The sequence below is a fragment of the Rissa tridactyla genome, chromosome 13 (assembly GCF_028500815.1).
Source record: "Rissa tridactyla isolate bRisTri1 chromosome 13, bRisTri1.patW.cur.20221130, whole genome shotgun sequence".
NCBI classification, from domain to species: domain Eukaryota; kingdom Metazoa; phylum Chordata; class Aves; order Charadriiformes; family Laridae; genus Rissa; species Rissa tridactyla.
This window is the reverse complement of record NC_071478.1, coordinates 3,985,456-4,007,285: the sequence shown is the minus strand read 5'-3', so window position 1 is coordinate 4,007,285 and position 21,830 is coordinate 3,985,456. Positions and strand designations below refer to the sequence as shown.

The window sequence follows — 21,830 nt, the reverse complement described above, 5'->3', positions numbered from 1 at the left end:
GGCCCAGAAGAGGCTGCGCACCACGCTGTGAACAAGCCCCAACACAACTTGGTCCCTGGCTGTATGACCACAGCTGCCGCTGTGCCCTGGTTCGAAGCATCGTTTCAAAGGAAAGCCAAGTCAAACCAGCACATAATGTAAGCACTGAAAATAGCGTTTATTTGCAGCAGTGCTTGTGTTGTACAAGTGAACTTGGTGCTAGGATCCCCCCCCTCACATTCAGCCCCCCCATGTGTGTTGTCTTCCAGGCTTAGCAGCAGGTTTTAGTTGACAAGCAGTAATATTTCTATCCAGCATATTATTTAAAAAGCTGAGGTGATTACTAAAGTGGTTTCAGGATATTCACACTAGATGGAATAGGCTACTTAAAGGTATGTGGCATTACCTCAGTGCACCTAAGGGGCAAGGTACATCAGTATTACCCAGCTGCCGTAGGATAAGTGCAATTCCAAGACCCACATTTAAACAAAAGCAACAGTATTTATAGAAAACCTTTGAGAACTCGAGTTTAATAAACCAAGAAACATCAGCTTGCACTTCACATTTGTACAAAACCATACAGAAACCACCTGCAAAAGACATATGAGCTAGCTAGCAAAAACAACCAAACAAAAAATGGTCCTCAGCAATAGCATGTACAGCTTTTATGGGAAACAAAAGTTACCAGATCTGAGTATTATGACACTTAAAAATAATAATTTGAATGTCTTTTACAAATACACAATATAAAAAACACATCAACTCGAACAGAACATTAACTGAATACATATATATGTATATTTGTGTATATACATATACACACATATGTATAGAAACTCTCCCAATACTAAAATAGGCCATTGTGGTGAAGTTACTAGCATCTGCCACTGGACTCTTAATGGAAGGAGATGAATGTCCCTGCGTGTGTGTTTGGGTGTAAAATGGGTTCGTTGTCAGAGAGAATGACTGCAATCACAATCTGAACTGACCAGTGGAGCTCGACAAGGTTATCACTAAGCTTTCACATTGCATCTCATTCGTTAACGAAAGAGAAATATTTGTAAAGTATTCATAAAACTCGATGTGGCATCCGACCTGTACAGGAAATATTTCCCCCCTCGTTACCCTCAATATGAGGGATCATATAACGCCATTTTACCAGAACATAGTATAACTTTGCTCTTAGAAACAGAGGAAAAAACAACGGGATTTGTACCATCCTACACTGATCTCGATGAATGCAGCAGTCCAGAACGGTATTTACACATGATTGCGACTGGCGTTCTCTCCTTGCTAGCATAAGGACACAACATGGCTTCCATAAAGGCATTTCACATTTTACCAGACCCGCTGATTGCGGACTTCTTGCTCACTTTTTCAGTAGCATCTTGGCAAAATCAGCGTTGGACATCTTTTTAGGCTCCTCAGAGGGGTCGGATGAAGTTGCTGGTGAGTTCTGCACCATCCCATTCTCAGCCTTAGCCATAGGATTACTCTGGCGCTGTAACGCACGAGGCACCATTGAAAGCTGTGTCCTTCCCTTCCCTCGCCTGGAGAACAAAAAGCGACATTTAAAAATATCCCAGTGCTCTTTGAACACACCGTTTTAGCTTGGGGAAAACAAAGAGGACTTTGTTCACTATGAGGAACGCTCATTTAAATGTTATTCCTGTCATTTGTCTCAGTAATAACGAGTGCAAAGCTTTCAATGGGTGCCCTTTGAAACATGATACCTAACTGCAGAAAGCAACTGCTCTGACAGTCCCCAGAAACTGAAGCCTGTGTTTTTCTACAGGGCACGTACAATACAAGGCCAATGAAACGCTAAGCAGCAGGAGCACTCTAACAGATGAAAGAGCAACCTTAGTGCTCACTGTGAGCAACGGCTGGTGCTCCAGAAGGAGAGGACGTGGAAGTTACAAGTGCTCAGGTGCTAACACCAGATCCACCAGGACGTCTAAAACCTGATACTCTCGGTCACTACAGACCCGTTTCTATTAGTAATGTAAAGAAGAAAAAAAAAAAAAAAAAAAAAATCTGCTTTTCCTCATCAATCTAACAACCCAAATTTTTATGATTCAGCAGCTTTTAAACGTTTTCTCATATTCTAGATGTGATTCCTACATTGTAGCATATACAGAATCACGGAATCTTCAGAGTTGGAAGGGACCTCTAGAGATCATCTAGTCCAACTCCCCTGCTAGAGCAGGGTTGCCTAAACCACATCCCTCAGGGCTGCGTCCAGGCGGGTCTTGAAAATCTCCAGAGAAGGGGACTCCACACCCTCCCTGGGCAGCCTGTTCCAGTGCTCTGTCACCCTCACTGTAAAGAAGTTTTTCCGTGTATTTGAACGGAACTTCCTATGTTCTAGCTTGTGCCCATTGCCCCTTGTCCTGTCGCTGGGAACCATTGAAAAGAGCCTGGCTCCGTCCTCCTTAAACCCACCCTTTAGGTACTTGTAAACATTAATCAGGTCCCCTCTCAACCTTCTCTTCTCCAGGCTAAAGAGTCCCAGCTCTTTCAGCCTTTCCTCATAAGGGAGGTGCTCCAGTCCCATAATCATCTTGGTTGCCCTTCGCTGGACTCGCTCCAGTAGTTCCCTGTCCCTCTTGAACTGGGGAGCCCAAAACTGGACACAGTACTCCAGTTGTGGCCTCACCAGTGCAGAGTAGAGGGGGAGAATGACCTCCCTCGACCTACTGGCCACAGTCTTCCCTATGCAGCCCAGGATGCCATTGGCCTTCTTGGCAACAAGGGCACACTGCTGGCTCATGGATAATTTGCTGTCTACAGTTGCTGTTGCTGCCTACAAAAACCCAGTTTTTGCTTGTCAAGCATTGCCAGGCAGTCTCCCCCACTAATACTTACGCTCCATAAACCTGTCGTGGTACCGCAAATTGGGAGGCTCTGCCTGGCTCAGGCTTGTCTGGCAGCTTTCGCAGGGGCGGGTTACTGATGGCCACCTTGATGACGTGTTCCTTAACTGTCAGACCATCCATTTTCAGCACAGCCTGCGAGGCCTGAGCTTCATTTTCATATTCCACATAGGCCAGGCCCTAAATAAGGAAAAGAGGTCACCTACATTAGTTTTAGAGCTTCTTTCTCTGCATGACAGCTTTTGCTAATAATTTAGCCAACTGATAAGAAAACTGCACGGAAAACAGACCTAAACATGGCTGAGTCCCAGTATTCTTCAGCTAAAAACAATTCTTATCTACACAAACCTATAACCTGCACTTCTTGACTCTCATTCACAATGTCCTAATTTGTGGAAGAGATATGAAAAAAAAAAAAAAAAGAAGAAGAAAACCAAGATCTCAGTAAAGTAAATATAATGAAGTACTGCATCAGTGGGAAGTCTTCACTTCTAAATATATATTATACATCTATCTAGGCCAAATCTGGTATTGGACAGATTTGGATTCATAGTGGAAGAAAAGATAAAACGATCTATGGAGCTAGAACAGGAAGATCCACACAAACTCTCCTGGGATTCTTCACTAGGCTACAACCCGTACCTAAGGAATCAAGTCCCCTAACACAGGGCCATCGCGGCCACCTTGGTTTCAACACCCATCTTAAGCAGCTCTAATAGAACTGACAGGCACCATCTCTAAGGAGACCGGCATTGCTGCCCTGAGAACAGGGACTGGTGACAAAAGCCTTCTTTGCAGGAAGTGAATCCACGTTGACCTCATGAAGTCACAGCTGCTCAACCGCACCAGTAACCAGCTGCTAACTGTTGCTGGCGCACCTTCAGTAACGGGGTCTTATTTCCAGCAAGTGGACAAAAAGGCAACACCCGGCATCTGCTACAGCAGGCTCTTACAGCAAGTATAGTAATTGGGAGGCATCGCCTCCCTATTCTATTATTATTATTATCCTAAGTGACACTCAAACCCTTAAGCTGTATTTTTGGATTATCCAGTTTCACAAGAAAGACACATCAGATTATATGTAACGTTCAAAAGTACATTTACTTGTGGTTTAGACAGAATCCCAGCTCAAACTAAGCCAAGAACACGGCTTGCAAGACTTAGGGTGCACATGGAGAGCACTCATTACAAAGCACACAAGAGGAACTGTACTGGAGATATTGCCAAGAGCTAGAAAACACATTTTAAAAATACATGCACACCACCACTAGGATATCACCTGTTAGAAGTGCCCAACATGCAGACATGGCTGAGGTGTCAGGTAGAATTTTGGCAGAGCAGCAGCTAGTTCAGAGTCTCTTATTTAACAAGGAGCCATTTATTCTGGGATGGAAATAATGCGCCCTGCCAGAAACAGGGGGCTCATTTCTCACTGGCAGATCTATGACTGCAGCAGGTGTTACGAACAATAGCCTCAAAAAACTGAAGAGGGAGGAGGGGAATCAGTTATACCAGGTGAACCCTCTCGTCAGTTACTTTAAAAACAAATACTATTTGCAGACTTACTAATAGCTATTTTTATTATACTGAAAGTTCTGTAAACATCTTCCCCTTGATCCCATTTATATCACACATCCTTCTTGTGCAATTTAAGAAGTATTCTGGAAAAATTTCTCTTCCCTTCCTATTTCTTATTTGTTAGCACAAAGGCACACTAGGCTCTATAAATCCAAGCATTTCTACAAGTTTTATTGCAAAGCCAGGTTGGAAACTTTTAAATTACAAAGCTTACTTTTTGTATCCAAACCTCATGAAGATCTTTTTGAAGGGTTTCTTAAAATTAAGAGCACATTAAGGATGTCTACCTTGGGTTTTCCAGCTCGGTTGGTAACCAGCCGAATGTCTTTCACATTCCCATGTGCTTTACACACATCTTCCAGCTCTTCCTTAGTGCAGGAAAATGGCAAACCAGATATAAACAGTTTATGTTTCTCCAGTGTAGTGCTATACCTGAACACCTGAAGAAACGAAAAGGCTGTTAGACAGGAAACCAGTTGGAGAATCCAAAGATTTCAATCTATTACACCTCCAAAAGCTTATCAGAGTACTTCGTATTTGTGTGATAACAAAAATACTTTCAAGTCATGAGTAGCATCTTGAAAGATATTTGCATATAAACATACAGGCATACCCGAAGGACTTGCAAGTAATTCTAAGAACCGAGACACTTCTAAAAAACTACACCTCATTCACAATGAGAAGGGCCATTGATAATGTCTTCTCGCTCAGTTGTCACTATCTGAACCATTAAGTTTTTCTGGACAGTAACTCTGTAATGCAGAAAACCACTAATTATACAACTGATATCTAGTACAGACCATTAACAAGAAGCAGCAGGTTGTGTAATAAATGCCCGCACTGTATGACTCAACCAAAAAAGCACTTTACAGATTGAGATGCTCAACTAGGAATCTGGGTACCTCGCACCATTAACAACCTGCTCAGGTCAGCTTACTCAAGAGCTGCACAAATCTGCTACGGGCAGAGTAACATAAGATGCAAGAACTCCCAGAAAACACTTTTTACTGCTAAGACATAACATTACCATTCCAAATTAGCCCAACCTGAATTTGTTAGATGCAAGCTCTCTGGAAGCAATGTATTCTGCTAGCTTTCCTATGCAGTCCCACTGCTCAACCTATTACTTGAAAGAATAAAAGTTTACCTTAAAGTCTGGATTCTTGTTCTTGTCAACACATGGAGAAACAAACATTGGTCTTCCCTCCACAACTTTACGATCCAAGCCAAGAGCTTGGAGAGCAGATTTTTCTTCCTTGAATTCTACGTAGCAGTAGCCCCGGAAAGTCCCCTTGTTGCTGAATACTGGACGGATTTCTGCTACCTCCCCACAGCTCTCAAAGAGCTCTTTCAGTTTCACTTCAGGATCTGCCATGGTGTAGGAAAGGTTGCTGACAAAGACGGTGACATTATCTTTACTGCTGTCATGTAAAACTTTGGGGATGTCCTTCCGACTGGTAGATGCTTTTTCCTTTTGGTTTCCTGGGTAATCTGGCTTTTCAGGTCCACTCCTTCCAAACAGTCCGGTTTCTACCTCCATGTCTTCTTCAAGATGTATGCCATCGCCATCCCCCTTGTGTCTCTTGCTGGGCTGCTCTGCTGATTAATCAAATTGAAAGCCTTACTAGAAAAAAATTGCACCATTTCATTTACCACTGAAACTAAGCTGTCCTCCATAACCACTATGGAGTCTGGAAAAGGCACGTGAAACCACTAATACAAAAAAATAAAGAGTTCCCCCTCAGGTTTTTAAGAATGAGTAACAACAGATTATTTGACCAGGACAGCAAGTATTTAGACGAAAGCAACAGGGATATTTTTCCCCTTTTTCTGTCAGTTACAACTACTGACTCATGTTCTTTCTCTATGTCTAATGGGATGATTTTTTTTTTCTTTTTAAAGTAAGAAACACGAAAATGTAGGAGCTCTCAAAACTCCCTGGGGCAGCAATCTATTAAAATCTGTTACCACCTTCAATGAGTCTGCTACAATGCTGAATAACCCAATTTAGACACATGCCGCAGTGCCATTTGATGACTCAGGAAAATGACTTTTTTTAAACAGTCATTTTTAAATAGTCATTTGAAAATGACTATTCCTCTGAAATAAGAAAAACCTAAAAAAAACCCTACAGAAGTTCTTATAAACATACACTATTTTTGATAAAAACAACATTTAGTCCTGCTTTCACATGATTACCACAAAGATCTCCTAGGAGAAAGAGCCCCCAAATAGGCAGCAGCTTTGAAGATACCAACAATGGCACCTTCTCATCTGCCTCTAACTGAAGGGAGGCGACCAATAACCCTGTTGGCCAGAGGTCTGAAGTTTTAATTTGTGGGTTTTGTTGGTTTTATTGTTTTTTACCTTCTTCTTCTTGTCCCCATTCACCTTCATCATCATCATCTGCTTTGCGCTTGTCTCCAATCCTATTTTTTTTAGCCTTTTTGGAAGCTTTCTTTTCCGCCCGAGCCTGCTTTCGTTGTTCAGCTTTCTCCTCCTCTTGCTTTGCCAGAGCGGCTTCTTTCTCAGCAGCCTACAAATATGGAAGATTTTTAAATTTTTTTTTTTGTTCTAGTGACTGCAGATTGCAGAGCATTCTTGCATGCTGTTTTCTAGAGTGCTGAACCTGGAAGGTTTTCTCCTAAGCTCCATGAAACACAGTGCTAATGGGATCACCATTTAAAGCACATCCCAATTGTTTGCTTTTACAGCTTTCCTGGAGTGCATGTTACTCTTGTACCCATCCAAGGGTCAAAAAGTGAAAGACAAAAAGCATCAAAAGACATTAACCATAATTTTAAACTAAAAATCAACAGTTTTGAGGCTTTAAGACAATTGAGGCTTATCTATGGGAACCAGCACTAGAAATCTGACATTCAGACAAGCGTGACCTTAATACAGGTATTTCCTACAAACTGCTTCGGTAGCTCACAGAAAGTTCTGACCTTTGCTCTTTGTTCATTAACTCGAGCTAATCTGATTTCTGTTTTTTGAACAGCTGCATCCCAGTCTTCCAGTGTTCCTAAAGGATAAAAAAAAGGAAAAAAAGAAAGCCTTGTATTTATCTTTCCCATAATTTGAAAATACAATTCTGGAAAAATAAGAGTCAACGAGTTCATGTAACTTGCTCTTCATATTAACATGAAAATTCAAAATATAACAAGTAGCCTTCAAAGAAAGAGAAAACAAAACTCAAGCAGAGCAGAAACCTCTCATTTACAATACAACACTCCAAAAAGGCATAGAAAAAAACCAGTAATTTCAGCAGGCTCCAAGTGAAGCCAGAAAAGAAGAAAAAAAAGAAAAAAGAGCTGCTTGTGTATAGTACAGTAGTGAAAAGAAAATAAGCTTTCACCAGAACACAAAACACTGTATCAAAATTCACCCTGTATCACTGTACGCTAACCAGACTGGGTAAAATGAGACGACGTGCCGTTAGTTACCTTCTATTCTCTCCAGCGTGAGCAGCACCTCGCAGACGTGCTCTGGATAGTCACTTGTGCACTGCACGGCTCGATGCAAGGCCTTCCTGCAGTGCTGAGTATCACCGTGAGCTCTGCAGGAGGGAAACATGGCAGTAAGGAGCCAATCCTCCACATCAAGATTACAAGACAGGACAGTTAACCAGTCTGTGCAAACGCATTCGCTCCTTCCCCAGTGAGCTTGCACTACACCTTGTTGCTGTAATTGTTCTGAAATATACTGTAGAGCTGCTGTGAGAACCTCAAAACCACACTATAAATCCTAGACGAAGCATACCCATGCTAAGAATCTACGTCTTGTCTCACACAGATGAGGAAATGAAAGTGTTAATTAACTCTTCCAACCAGCCAAGCTCTTACCTTTCTAGGTTGTAATACTCCAGCCACATGTTAGCATATTTGGCATTTCCTTTAGTCATAATGTTGTCCCAGAGTTCTCTGGCTTTCTGCATGTTGTTACATAAGCGGGCCTGAAACAGAGCAACCAAAACACTCAATATAATTTAGGATTATTTGTTCAACACCATTACCTGCCCCTGCCTCCCCCCCCATCCCCGCAAAAGAAGGAAACACCACAGACGATGCACACAGACCCAGGAAGACACATCTGCTCCTTAAGGCGACTGGAGTAAACACCTAATGCAATCCTACTCCCGAATAATACTTCCCTGCCCACCTCTTATATCAATCTTGGTTTCTGGCTTCCACATACATTTTGTTTTGGTCATTATAAAAAAAAACAAATTAGGTAGTTGCTTATGAACTTTTCCTTTTGTCATTATTTGTCAGTCTACCTAACAGAGCACTGAAACACAAAAGCAGTTCTCAGTCTAAGAAATGCTTAGGAAAGGGAGCAGAGAGAAGTGCTCGGGAAAGGGAGCAGGGGAAGAGAAGTGGGTTAAGACATTCAAGTGAGGTTCACCCGACCTAACTGTAGAGGTACACAAGTACGCTACAGAGCTGACTTATTAGAGCTGCCTTAGCATAAGCTGAATTCCACCTGGATCTACCTGCTTTCTCCCTCTAATAAGCGGGCAGAAAGCGAAAGTAATTAATTCAGATTCAGGTGGACCACAATACACAAGGCTTTGGCAAGACATCCCATGCATTATGACTGGAGAAATAACAGCGCAAACATAGCATGATTTAACCCGATTCATATGAGCCTGTGGCAAAGGAAGGAAAGTAAAACATCCATTCACAGGCTGTGACTACACCAGCACATGGACACCTGTACTAGTTTGAAACTAGTTAGCATAGGCAGCACTAAATTAGGCAGGATTCAAGGCAGTTAGAGACTTAGGTCTTCAGTTCCAAGCCACTGTGGCCAGCCCGCTAACCAACCTACTCACAGATCTCTGTACATTCTGCAGTCACAGCAGTATAAACATCCCAACAGTCCTGACAACTTTTGCAAAGGGAACGCCATTTCTTTCCTGGGATGTCATGCTTCAAGCCTGAAGCTACGCTACGTGCTTGACCAGTCCACGTAGAGCAGGGGAAGAAGAAAGATTTACTCATTGAAGTTACCCAGACAAAATGCCAGAGTACAAGAGGATTGCATTCTGTTGCTGGAATATTAAAACAATCCATTTCCTCTAGTCTAGCAATTTAAACACAGCAGATAGAAACATCACCTCAACTCTTGCCCAGTTCTGCATGATGGTGCAGGATGGATCTCCGCTTTCACTGAATCCTGGGAATAAAAATAAGTACTGTTTGTGAATGGTTGCTGGAAATAAAGTATTTATTAAACAAGTTCTACATTCAAGATTAAATGTCTATCTATAGCTTTCTTAAAATGTTTGAGACACTTGAAGACAAGTTAAATACTGTTAAATACTGTGTGGAGAATTAGTCTTATAAAAATTATTTTGAACAAGAGAAAACAATATATTGGATGGTTTAACTTACGCTCTTCCACTTCTTGTTTCAAATACTCCACAGCACGTGCAAATGCAGACCGCAGCTCTTCTAGTTCTTTACTCGAGTCTTCAGAAAAAAAAAAGAAAGAATTGCCTTAAAATAATAATTTAATTTTCATCTCCCATCCATTAAAACTCTTCCATAACACCCACAATAATTCTACTGGGATGGGAAGCCAAAGTTTATTAGTTCAGTAAAATTCACTACACATAGCAAAAAAACCCATCAAGTACCTAAAATATAAGGCAGGGCATTTTTGCAACAGCACAATCTATTCTGTCAGCAAGGAGCTGCTTTAAACCAATTAGGTTCATATATTTTATAGACACTAACGGCTCAGAAAGTAGATTTTGTGAAAGATATGAAACTACTGCTATATTTTTTAAAAAGTAATACCGCTATTTCAGAGAGGTGCATAGAAAACAGTTTAAATATTTATTCACACATGTATCATATATACCTTGTGTAAAATCCACCCTTCTTCTCAGGTAATCAAGATACGCCTGCCAGATTTCTACATAGTCCGTTGCCTGAATAAAACCTGCGTTCAGAGCTTTTTCAAACATTTCTGAAAGAAACGGGGAAAACACACCCACACAAACATATTTACTTTTCAAATATTGACAAAATTAGCAAGCTACAGTGCATAGCACAAAGAAGTATATACACCTTGCATTTAGAGGAAGACAGGAAAAATACAAGCTATCCTACATATGCCAAACTGGTTTAGGACGCGAATGCAAAAGCCAGTTTAATTCAGTAATGTTCCTGCAATGTTGAAGTAAATTGCTCACTCAGAATTAAAGCTGCTCAACAAAAGCAGCTTTGCCCTAGAAGCACGCCTTAACGCTGTCACGCTAGGATGAAAACAAATGCTACAGCATCCTACAGGTCACCGTTTGTCACACATTATTCAGAGTAGAAAGAGTAGTTCTGTAGCATAAAGAAGTCTTGCCGAGACCATCTTTCTTTACCAGAAATAATGCCATGGTCAACTCTGTGCCTCTCCATCGCCAAAAGGTATCGAATCCACAACCCAACCGTCCAGGGACAGTTTCTAACAGCGCGGTCATGAGCTGACAAGACCAACTCTTTCACTTTCAGCTGCCGGTCCTGAAATAATCATACAAAGTTTTCAGTTCCTATTAGCCAGAGAGCCCATCTAAGACATATGAGCTTACAAAGAGCCAACACCTTAAAACAATACTTCCATTTTATATTTGAAAAGCTAAGAAAAGATGGATTTTAAATTCTGTAGTCCCCAAAACCTTGTGAACACTGTCAAAACAGAAAGAATATGCTCAGGAGCAACACAAACAAGAATTCCATGCTATGTTCAGCCTGCAATACCTAACTGTCTGCTTCCAACCAAGCCAGTTTGGTATTTTCTACCAATGAGATAAATATAATAAAGGCACTGAGTAAATTCCCAACTGTTCTTAGTATGTTTAGAAGAGCGGAGGAAAGGATACAAGAAAGAGGGTGCACATGCAGCCTACTCAAGGGAGGCAGACGCTGTTCTACCCACAACCTGCTGTCTCAAGCTGGTGAGATAAAGACATGATGAAGCAACTCAGCCCAGATAAGTCTCCTGTAGCGATTTACTTAATAGACTGACCTTCTGTCCACAGGAAAACCCTGCCTCTCAAGTTTGGTATGATTTTCCAAGCGCATTAACTAGCCCACATGTAAATATAGACTAAACATCTGGGTTTGCTTTGGCTTGTTGGTAAATTAGGTGTTCTCTACTGTAAAACATTTAGGAGAGCACTGGCAGCCCTCAAACAAGCCCCGACATTAATTTATCTGTGTCCTGAAAGACAGGCAGGCTCCACAGTGATTCAAACACCACTGAACTGCTTTGCCGACAAAAGCTAGAAGAAAATGAGGGACATCCTCAGAAGCAATGGCTCTGGGTGACTAGCCAGAGACAACGTCAGGGCTTACAGCACAGCTGGTTACATCTAGTCAACTCTTTGCCAGGTAGACTGGGTGTGGGCTTCTAGGCTTGTGCTAATTCTGCAGAGAAGACACGTAACTGGGGGAAAAAGTGAGCAAATGCTCATTTGATCAATACACACGCCACCAAAACCAGCAAGAAACCAAAGGTGAGGTGAAGAACAGTTCCTGAAGAAATTAAAGACTACGGGACAGGACTGAGGTAGAACTTACTGGTTGCTCGTTTATCAGCCACTGAGATTTAAAAAAAAATAAAAATCTGCAAACATCTGGTTTTTGTCCTTACCAAATACTGATTGTAGCGTGCCCAAAGATCTGGCACAAGGCAGTTCTCAGCCAAAGCCCTCTCATAGATCAACTGAATGCGAGCTGGATCACCTGCTTTCATTTCAAAATCAATGTAAGCTTGGTATTCTGCTAGCTTTGGTGTTTCAGCACCCAGCTACAAAACAAACAGAGATACAACAAATTAAGATCTTCTGAACAAAGCATGATTCAAACAGTTCAACTGTTACTCAGAGTACGTCTCATGCAAAATTTCACACAAGAGCTTGGCCTGCTAAGTATCAACAGCTTTTGATTTTCATGTATCTCCAAATACCACCCTGGTTCTGAAGCCATTCAGATCCCTTCTTTTTATTCCTCTAACCCAGCATGCTCATCAATGCTGGAAGAAACAGCCAGAGTATTCATGTGCACCTTAGGGTGGCCTGACACTTCCCAGTATACCCAGTTGCGAGGCATCTTACCTCACCCTGCTCACAGCCGGAAGTCACCTACCAAGACACAGCTAATTTATCTCTGTGATTAGAAAAATAATATTTGAAAAAAAAGTCACCCCAAAGCAATTTAACTCTTAGTTTTTAAGCAAGGTGTGAGTAACAGCAGTACCAGTGCCTCTTCATATGGTTTACACTTCTCCAATTGCTGTAGAGCTTTTTTGTAATTCTTTACTATTGTTTCTGGGATCGGATCTTCTGACCATTCCTCATATTCAGCATATGAAGCCTCCATATCTATTAAAACAGATACGAAACCCCATCAATGACTTATTGGGTTAAATAATCAACATTCAACCTATATTTGATTCTAACACATTTGTATTTCTGTTTACACTTTTGTATCTTAATTGTCACACCACTGCACATTTAGAGGGTTCAGACACTTCATCTCACATAGAGCACTACAACACAAACTCAGGACAAGTTATATTAAAGCTGCTGATTTTGATTCAGAAAAATCAGAGTGGCAAGGTTTTCCCAAGCCTTTAAGGAAAAACAATCAACCCAAATTCTCTCAATATGCAAATGGAGAAGTCAAAGAACGGTGTTTAACTTTCTCCTATAAGCAAAGCCACAAGGAAAAGGGACTCAAAGAGTTTAAAAAAAATGAAGCAGATACAGCAGAATTCTAACAATCCAGCTATCAGCATGTACTATTCCTGACCAACCAAGGTTCTTTTGTAGTGATCATCATAGCAGAATTTCAAGTTCCTAATGGTCATGTTTTGTGCTCAAATTATGTACTGAAGAAACAGATAAACCAAGTTTCAATGAGTATGAATATTTCTGAACAAAAGGGATCTGTGCATCATTCAAGAGGCCCTAAAGACAGACAAATGTCATTGATTAACAAATTCACAAGTATTACAGCTGCAGTTTGTGTGGCTCTACCAAAAGAATAATCATGACTAATGCCCGGATCCCCGTAACACAGCTTATCCATGCCATCTCTCCCAGCGCACTGGCTCTTACCTAACAGCGGGATCCCCAGCTGGCGCCTGAACAGTGTGTGGATCTTCTCAAGCTGGCTGCAGAGCATCTGCTGCTGCTCAGGCGATGGAATGCTGCCAGGAGCTGGCTACAAACAAAAGGATTGAAATTTAGTCAATTCCCTCAAGCCTGAGCTGATGAACACGACGGGGTACTGTTTATGGGTTGGGGGTCTGGGCTCCAAATGACTACATGATCCTTGAAGAACGGACACAGCCAACTCGCATTTCAGGTCACTGCTGTGAAAGCTAAAACTTGGAAATTGCTAGACTCAGAAGCTGGATGAATGTGAAAAGCATTCCTCACTGAAAGCTGACACATAGGGAAACGACAACCTGAAAAAACACAAGCTGCATGCGATCGCGCCATTTCACAAACCCACTGGGCTGCCAAGTAGTTTTTCAATAAATGCCTGGTGTGTGCACAGATGATTGAGATCTTCCAGCTTTCTTCCTGTTTGTGAATGAAAGGGTGTTCTGCCATTACTCCTTTGTTAGAGCATTTCATAGAATGGTTTGGGTTGGAAGGGACGTTTAAAGATCATCTAGTTCCAACCCCCTCCTACCCCTGCCATGGACAGGGACATATTTCAACTTCCGTATCTTATGTGGCAAAAAAAAAAAATAATAAAAATTTCACGTTCTGGCCATCTTGTAAAGATATCTTTTCTACACACCAAACACTATGCTCCAGGGATAACATACTATCATCCAAAAGTCACAAAAACGGTGAAATAATGACTGAGTTAAAAGCTGAAGTAGAAAACAGTCTAGAAATACAAACATGACTGAATATCTGCAAAAATATTTGCTGGCAAGAACACTGTTTCATAAGAAAGGTACTCAATTTAAAGCTAATCTTGTCAGCCCAAGCTGAAGTAGTAGAGTGAAACTTTGCTTCTGGATATGAGATTTTATGACCTTATTTAAACACAAATCCATTACTATATCAACTAAACACACAGAATGTTTTTCCCAAACCAAAGGGTCAGTTTCTACAGCTGAAGAGAAACAACTGCATGACATGACAGCCTCTTTTCTCAGAAGAGACTGATGAGGGTGCGGCGCAAGATGGCTTCAGAAACTACACCACAACGTGATTCTTACAAGAGCCCAGGAGACTGGCCTTACCTGTGCCGTTTCCAGTATGGCATTCTCAAACTCGCGGTATGCTTCCCATAAAGCTGTTCCTTTTGTCACATGCAGTCCAACCGCAGTTAATGCTCTCTCAAATATTGAGCGAACTTTCTCAATTCCTCCCTCCTGACCAATGCCACCAATTGAATACTGGGCGTATTCCAGCCAAATTTCAGGACCTAAACAAAGTTATAAGAAATAGATGATCTAACCCCCTCAAAAATAAAAAAGGCATTTCTCTGTTTCCCAAACACCTACAAATAGACCAACATATGACAATTTTCTTTACCATCCAACGTAGTTAAGAAAAAATAAAATATTTTATTCTGTGCTCTTGGTTCAGTACCAGCTGCTAGAACTGTCTTCTGAAAGAATTAGCCCTTGTGGTCATTACTGACCCGGATTGACTCCTGTATGCCACCTTAGGTACACAAGCTACATCAGATGCATCAAGACCCGCCCCGCCCCCCAGCAGCAACTTGACTTTTCTTGAGCATCTGTGCAGAGCTGGGACCACAAAGCCATTGCACTCCTACAGAACTCAGATAAAAGTAGGTCCTTCTCTTTCCAGACTCCTACACTTGCCTCTTCAGCAACTGCTTAAGCAGCATAACTATGAAGGAGGAGGATCTGCTAGAAGAGCGTTAGCTGCCTGGCACCTCTCCCACCAACAGCAGTATCTGAGCAAATCAGGTTCAGGGACCCCAGCAGAGACCATGCAACCCATGGATGTTAGACTGCACATCTCGGGCTCCAGAAGCCTCTCCAAACCCCAAGTGCAATCCATCCAGCAGATCTAGTTCCCTCTCAGTTCTTCATCTCTCCATTCCTTCTTCCTGAAGGATCACAAACACTCTGCAAGACTCATTATGCCAGTGCTGTAATGAGACATTCTGCAAGGGACTGCCTCAATCCTACCAAGCCCTCTCTGCTTAGTCAGACTTCATGTTTTCAGCACCTCACCACAATACCCAAAGAGCACGCACTTACTAAAAGTTTTAAGCTACGGCTGCAGGCAGATCTTGAGAAACAGAAAGACAAGACACCAGGTACTTGCCTCACTTTTAATGAGGATGATCAGAGCCTGGTATCGCAGCTTGGGTTACCTAGCCTGAAAGCACTCACTAAGCCAGCGCGATACCTGCTGCTTTTAGAGATTAGACAGGTGCGAAGTATGCGTTTAAAACTTTTTACAACATTCATTTAGAGTACCTTAAAGACTGCAAGAGTACATAAAGCACTGCCTTTGAATGGCCTTTAACTCCAGTGCTTCAGAAAAAACTGAGGATCACTTCACACCTATATTTTTGATCCAATTTCTGCATTGTAACAGAAGAATCTTTCCTAGAAAAAGCCATAATCCGAGTGCAACACATTTTATAGCATGTATTAACAACTTACAGATGTAGTCTTTCACAGCTCTCTCAAACAGCTCATAAACTTTCTCTCGCTCAGAGCTTTCAGAAGCCATTTTTATCTCATCCTTCAACCAGTCCAGCCAAATTTCTGAAAGAAAGGAAGTTTAGAATACATCACCAACATTCAGAAAGAATAAGTTAAATCCACTTGTTGAAATTTTTATGAGAATTTTTAGTAACGGACTTAAAAGCAGGCAGAAGAAAGCAATTTTAGCCTCCACAACTACTCACAATTAATTTAAAAGAAAAGTTTGGTAGAGATCTTTTAAAATTAGTACTAAACAAACACACTTTTACTTAAAGAGAGCAGATGTTGCAAGCAGCAATTTATCAGTACCGCAGGCAGAGGATCAGTATGCACCAGAAACCAAAGACACATCTAGAGGCACACCTTTCCTCACAATTTTACAAAAAACAGTAAACGGCTTTAGAGGCTGCAGGTTTCGACATGCATAGAAGGAAACCTTCCCTTGCCCAGGCTAAAACCACACAGGCAGAACAGCCTCTGCAATATTTACATTACCTCTGTATTACGAATAGAAAAGAAACACTCACTTCAGGGGCTACACGCAACTTCCACCAACAGCATTTTTTTTGCTGCTTGCCTGCAAAATTTAACTTTTGACAGGAGTTCATCTGGGCTCTGAGTCACATTCACTGACTAAGTGACTGGAGCCGTTTCAGTGCTGCCACTCCACAGCTGTATGTTACCAGCCCTACAGCAAAGGCAGCACAAGCAAACATACGCCTGTCCCTGGGCTATGTACAGCAGGTCACATCCTGGCAGCAGCTTCCCCAGCTAACAGATGGGCAGAGCAGAGACTGGAGTAGCTGGGCGCACACAAACAGACCCCCACACCAGTTCCACCCTACCACAGCAGCCTCTGGCAGAAGACAGGGCAGGACAATGCAGTTGCAAGAAACAAGAACTCAAATTCCTGCAACAGGGTCACTACCCTGCATCTGCCAGAGGCCGAGCTCAATGCTGGCCATCAACACTTGCAGCATTCAGAGTTTAAGAAGTCCCACATCTGTTATTTTAGGTTTCTCTGGACCAGAACAACATTGCTGAAGCCTGGCACAAACATATTATTTCGCTACTGAAATACGGGTGTTTTACATGGTTAAGCAGTACTGGCTGCAATGCGAGCAGAAGATGCTCTGTACCTTCGGTAAGTGGAAAGAGTTCACTCATCTTCTGACGTGCTCTTCTGAGCTTAACCAACTCTCCCTCCTGGCGCAGCAGCTTTATCAGATCCAAGTGACAGTTATAGTCAAAAGCATTGATGGAAAGCTTTAAAAAAAGATAGCATTTTTTAAAAGCACTGCTGAGTTACAGACATGAACAAATCAGAAAACATTTAGCAGAACAGAACATCACACTGTCTTTTTGGGCATACAAATCTCGTCACATGTCACACAGCCAAGACAACACCTACCTCTCCTGCACAGACTTGCACCAAACTTCACTATTGTTTGCAAAATGCTTTCAGGTCACAAGCAGACATTTATAAAAAACTCGTCCAAGTTTAACATAGCTTTGAACTTAAGCTCAGGGCTTAGCCTACAGCTCTAAGATCTAAAGGTTACTGCTCAGCAGCACAAGCGCCAGCAGCAGGAGCACAGCAGCGACCAGCTACAGAAACCCCCGAGGGCGAAATGAAGAAAACCTCCTTCAACGGAGCCAAACGTGTTTTAATTTCTCTGAAGAAGAAACGCTTCTCCTCTCCAATTTCCCTCTCAAAAAAAAAAAAGAAACAAAACCCAAAAGGCCTAGTTGCCATTTCAGACTCCAAACATTCACGTCTTGACAGTTCGCTGCATCAAACTACACGAGCAGCCATGGATTTTTTCCCATTACCACCGCAGCCGCTCTGGCAGACGCTCACCCAATGGAAGACCCCCATGAAGGCCGGATCTCGCCCCACTCCGAGGATTCCCGGAGAAAAAGCCTCGGTTCTCCGGGACGAGGCTTCCCCATAGCACCGGGGCCGCTCCCGCGGGGCGCCCGGGGCCGGCACGTCTCTCACAGCACCGCAGGCGGACCACCGGCGCGGGGCCCGGCCTCCAGCAGCGCTTCCCCTAGGCCGGGAGCCGGGACCGGGCAGAGGCCGCAGTGCTGCCCCGCCACCCCCTCCTCACGCTACCGCCAGCCCAGGCGGGCCCCACCTGCTCCTCCAGACGCTGGATCTCGGCCTCATTCTCCTTCTCCTCGTCTTCACCGTCGCCAGACGAGTCTGAGTCCCCCTCATCCTCTGAGTCTCCCCCCGACTCGGGGTCGCCCTCCGGCAACCGCTTCTCCTCCTCCGCCGCCACGGCAGCCGCCTCGGCTCCCGCCGCCGCCATCTTATGCAGCTCCCTTCGCAGCCAAGCCGCGCTCCGCCGCCTGCCGGGGCTGCCCCCGCCGCGCCTGTCCCGCCGCCGCGCCCTGCCGCCAGGCGAGCGCTGCGAGGACGGAAACGAGCCGCCTCACGCACGATCTCGCCCTCGGCCGCGCGGCGGGGCCGCGCTGCGGTGAGGCACACCGGGGCCGAAGCCCTTGTCTTCTCGGCCGAGACGCCGGCGAAGCCGTGGGCACCCCGGGGCCTAGCTGCCAGAGGGCCTCCAAGGAGGGCCGGGGCGCGCGCGGTGCCGCCCGCCCACCATATTGAGTGTGGCCGCCGCGGCCCGCACATGCGCTGGGTGTCGCGATAAAAGCGGGAACAGCGTTTGTCGATCGTTTTAGCGACAGCGCAGGGTTGCTTTATTTTCGATTCCCCCCCCCCCCCCCCCGGCAAGCGGCTTTCAGCGGTCGCCCCCTTTGCGCGGCGCACCCAGCCGCGGCCTGGGTACAACGTGGGGCCTGTGGCAGCGCGGGGGCGGAGGCGGGGCCGGGGGCGGGGCCTTCCCGCGCGAGGCTATAAAAGGGCAGTGAGGGGCCGCGCGCCCCCACCAGGCTCAAGATGGCGGCGCTGAGGGCAGCGGGGGCAGCGCTGCTGCGGCCCAGGCGTGGGGAGGCGGCGGCCAGGCTGGGCTACCACAAGAAGGTGAGGGGCTGTGGGGAGCTGGGCTGGGCTGGGCTGGGGGATGCGTGGTGGCCGTTGGTGACACGGTGTACCCGGCAGGTGGTGGATCACTACGAGAACCCGCGCAATGTTGGCTCCCTCGACCGTAATGCCAAGAACGTGGGCACCGGCCTTGTGGGTGCCCCGGCTTGCGGGGACGTCATGAAGCTGCAGGTGACCTTGGGGACCCGCTGGCACCGGGGGAGGGCTTCACCTGGGACTGCTGCGAGGCCCAAACCTTCCCCTCAGGGCTCCAGGGTGGCCTTCCCTCACACACCCCTGCCCTGAAGTGTCCCCTGGGGCCTGGGCAGGCCCTGTCCCGCTCCCCAGGATGCGATGGGAGCCAGGGCCCTGCCTGGGCCTGAGGGGGTGCCTCTGGGGCACTGCTGAGGTGCCACTGACACTCTCGCAGGTGGAAGTGGATGAGAACGGGAGGATCGTCGATGCCCGTTTCAAAACCTTTGGCTGCGGGTCAGCGATCGCGTCGAGTTCGCTGGCGACGGAGTGGGTCAAAGGCAAAACGGTAAGGGTCCCTGCCGCAGTTGGAGGTGACACCACAGAAAGCCTTCAAAGCTTCAAACCTGCGTGTGTTCGATGTTGGGACTGCATAGGAAACAGTGGCCTAGGAATCCCAGTGCTCATTTTGTGCAGTGTGGTGGTTGTTTGTTTTGGTGGTCAGCCCAGGTGGCCAAACCAGCACAGCGGTACACTAGTTTAGAAAGCAGCAACTGTCAGCCCTGTTAGTGGCCTGATTTCTAGAGCAATATAGTTGCCTTTTCCAGGAACGTCCATTAATCTCCAGGGAAGTACTTTGTGTTTTATGCAGGAAGTGAAAACATGCTGATCGTGTGTTCTGAAAGAAAGTTTAGTTATGGAGCGTCTTTAGATTATTTATACTCTTTTTTTTCTGCCAGACAAGAAACGTGTTTCTATATTACGATAAAGGTAAGTGTAGAACAGTCCCCCAAGTGGCACTGTGACACTGGTTCATTCCCACAGCTGCTCAGTCTGAGACATTCCTTAATTCTGACATCTTTCACTGCCCCTGGCAGCTGAGATGTTCTTCCGCGTGGATTCTGTTGGCTTTGGAGCATTAAATGCCTTTGTAGCCCGTGTTGTAGCTCACATGACCAGTGACTACACGCTAACTGTGTTTCAGGTTGACGAAGCATTGAAAATCAAGAACACGGATATCGCTAAAGAGCTCTGCCTTCCTCCAGTCAAACTGCACTGCTCGAGTAAGTAAAGGACGAAACTGTGAAAGTTCAAACACAAACTCGTATGTGAGAGGGAAACTTCTGGGAATAACGCAGATGCTTCTCAATGTTGTTTTCCAAATAAAGTTTCTGCACAAGGCACAGCTGAGGTTGGCCCACAAGAGAAACTTGCTTACGGTCAGATTTCGGGGTTGTTTTAAGAAGTTTTCAGATCTGTCTTATGTTTTGTACTCCGTAGCTCAGCAGACTGATATTAAGTGTTTGGATTCTGACATTCTGCTTCTAAGATGCCGACCTGCAGCGGTTGGTCACTGCTGTCTGCTCTTGTTTTTATGGTGTCTTTTGTTCGAAACGACTTTTCGTTGTCCTTGAAATACTTGTCTTGTTTTGTTTGTAGTGCTGGCTGAAGATGCGATCAAGGCTGCCTTGGCTGATTACAAGTTGAAGCAGGATCCGAACAAAGAAGAGTCAGAGAAGAAAGCAAACAATGCCTAAACTGACTGTAAAGCTTGTTTTCATTCCACTTAAATTTGCAGTGCAATTATTCTAGCTTTTAGTAGGATCCTGTGCACTACTAAATGAAGCTGTAAGATACGCACAACTTAACGCACAACGTGTCACTGTTCACGTGTGTACAGCCACTCTTGTAGTGCTCGCACGACGGGGCTGTGGGTGTTTTCAGCAGCCTGTGTCCTGTCACGACTGTCCTTGGAATGTTTGAGGGAAGAAGACCGCTCAGCTGCAGAGAACTCAGCGGCTTCTCTCGGGAGAGAAAATCCTGCTGTTCCGGTACTGGAAGGGCTGCACTTTTTTTTTTTTTTTTGGAAGATGTATAGTTTTGCCTAATATTTTACAGAATTTAGTGGGAAACATTGCCTTGGTCATAATGTTTCTGTAAGAACTGCACATCGGTCTGTGTATCAATGCAGTATACAAATGCAGGGCGGCGTGTCTGCCCCCCCCGCCCAAACTGTGTCTGTGTCGGAGTTTGATTTGGCAGCCGGCGTGCGGGTGTCTCCTCTCGGGGTGCTGGGACACTAGAGGGCACTGGCAGGACGCTGGTGGGAGACGGCGGCAGGGTGCTGGGTGCTCCAGGAGGCGCAGACCCAGGGCTTGCTTCTGCTCACGTCCTGCCACCACTAATGCTTGTCTTTGAAGCTCCTGTTAGAGGAACAATCTTAATTTTGGAGTGTGTTATGTAAGAATCCAAGCTTTGGGTTGGCCAAAGGTTGGCTGACTCGGTTGCCGACTCTGTTGCCGACTCTGTTAAAAGGCAGTAAACGCACCCTGGGGTTTGAAGGCAGGAGGGGGATGGCGTAGTGGGGATGCAGAGCCGAGGGGGAGCTCCCAGGGGAGCAGGGGTCAGTCTGTGCCCTCTGGGGACACCTCTGTGTCCCGCAGGGCACAATTAGGCTGCGCTTTGCCAGAGGAATGGGCCGT

General features: G+C 44.8%; 2 protein-coding genes across 8 annotated transcripts; one reads left to right on the top strand and one right to left on the bottom strand.

Annotated features, from left to right (window-relative positions):
* Nucleotides 1-480: 480 nt before the first annotated feature.
* Nucleotides 481-18,524, bottom strand: SART3 (spliceosome associated factor 3, U4/U6 recycling protein). Of its 6 annotated transcripts, none has more exons than XM_054219324.1 (19): nt 18,299-18,522; nt 17,297-17,423; nt 16,113-16,217; nt 14,706-14,890; nt 13,558-13,663; nt 12,695-12,819; nt 12,090-12,245; nt 10,819-10,957; nt 10,305-10,412; nt 9,833-9,910; nt 9,556-9,614; nt 8,279-8,388; nt 7,880-7,992; nt 7,382-7,458; nt 6,801-6,969; nt 5,581-6,029; nt 4,721-4,873; nt 2,848-3,035; nt 481-1,529 (listed from the first exon to the last, which is right to left on the bottom strand). In XM_054219324.1, the coding sequence occupies exons 1-19, from the start codon at nt 18,473-18,475 to the stop codon at nt 1,349-1,351; spliced, it is 2,805 nt and encodes a 934-aa protein (XP_054075299.1). In that variant the 5' UTR covers nt 18,476-18,522; the 3' UTR covers nt 481-1,348. The 6 variants fall into 6 exon arrangements, 5 of the variants coding, with proteins under 5 accessions (XP_054075299.1, XP_054075298.1, XP_054075302.1 ...); XM_054219323.1 differs by having other exon boundaries at nt 5,581-6,032; nt 18,299-18,521; XR_008469105.1 differs by lacking the exon at nt 481-1,529 and adding an exon at nt 4,135-4,337 and having other exon boundaries at nt 2,952-3,035; nt 5,581-6,032; nt 18,299-18,524.
* Nucleotides 18,525-18,999: 475 nt separating this feature from the next.
* On the top strand, nt 19,000-21,360 carry ISCU (iron-sulfur cluster assembly enzyme). Of its 2 annotated transcripts, none has more exons than XM_054219353.1 (5): nt 19,000-19,155; nt 19,234-19,347; nt 19,586-19,696; nt 20,333-20,452; nt 20,788-20,919. In XM_054219353.1, exons 1-4 carry the CDS (start codon nt 19,072-19,074, stop codon nt 20,417-20,419), a joined length of 396 nt encoding a protein of 131 aa, XP_054075328.1. In that variant the 5' UTR covers nt 19,000-19,071; the 3' UTR covers nt 20,420-20,452; nt 20,788-20,919. The 2 variants fall into 2 exon arrangements, with proteins under 2 accessions (XP_054075328.1, XP_054075327.1); XM_054219352.1 differs by having other exon boundaries at nt 19,001-19,155; nt 20,333-20,411; nt 20,788-21,360.
* The last annotated feature ends 470 nt before the right edge of the window (nt 21,361-21,830 follow it).

What these genes read in the sequence shown, in the direction of transcription:
- ISCU (XM_054219352.1), top strand. Translation starts at nt 19,072, where the DNA reads ATGGCGGCGCTGAGGGCAGCGGGGGCAGCGCTGCTGCGGCCCAGGCGT. An exon ending in GGCTGGGCTACCACAAGAAG is followed by an intron (nt 19,156 to 19,233) that starts GTGAGGGGCTGT and finishes TGTACCCGGCAG; the next exon opens with GTGGTGGATCACTACGAGAA. An exon ending in AGTGGGTCAAAGGCAAAACG is followed by an intron (nt 19,697 to 20,332) that starts GTAAGGGTCCCT and finishes ACTGTGTTTCAG; the next exon opens with GTTGACGAAGCATTGAAAAT.
- SART3 (XM_054219323.1), bottom strand. Translation starts at nt 18,475, where the DNA reads ATGGCGGCGGCGGGAGCCGAGGCGGCTGCCGTGGCGGCGGAGGAGGAG. An exon ending in ACTCTTTCCACTTACCGAAG is followed by an intron (nt 16,218 to 17,296) that starts GTACAGAGCATC and finishes CCTTTCTTTCAG; the next exon opens with AAATTTGGCTGGACTGGTTG. An exon ending in AAGGGTGGATTTTACACAAG is followed by an intron (nt 9,911 to 10,304) that starts GTATATATGATA and finishes TTTTTTCTGAAG; the next exon opens with ACTCGAGTAAAGAACTAGAA.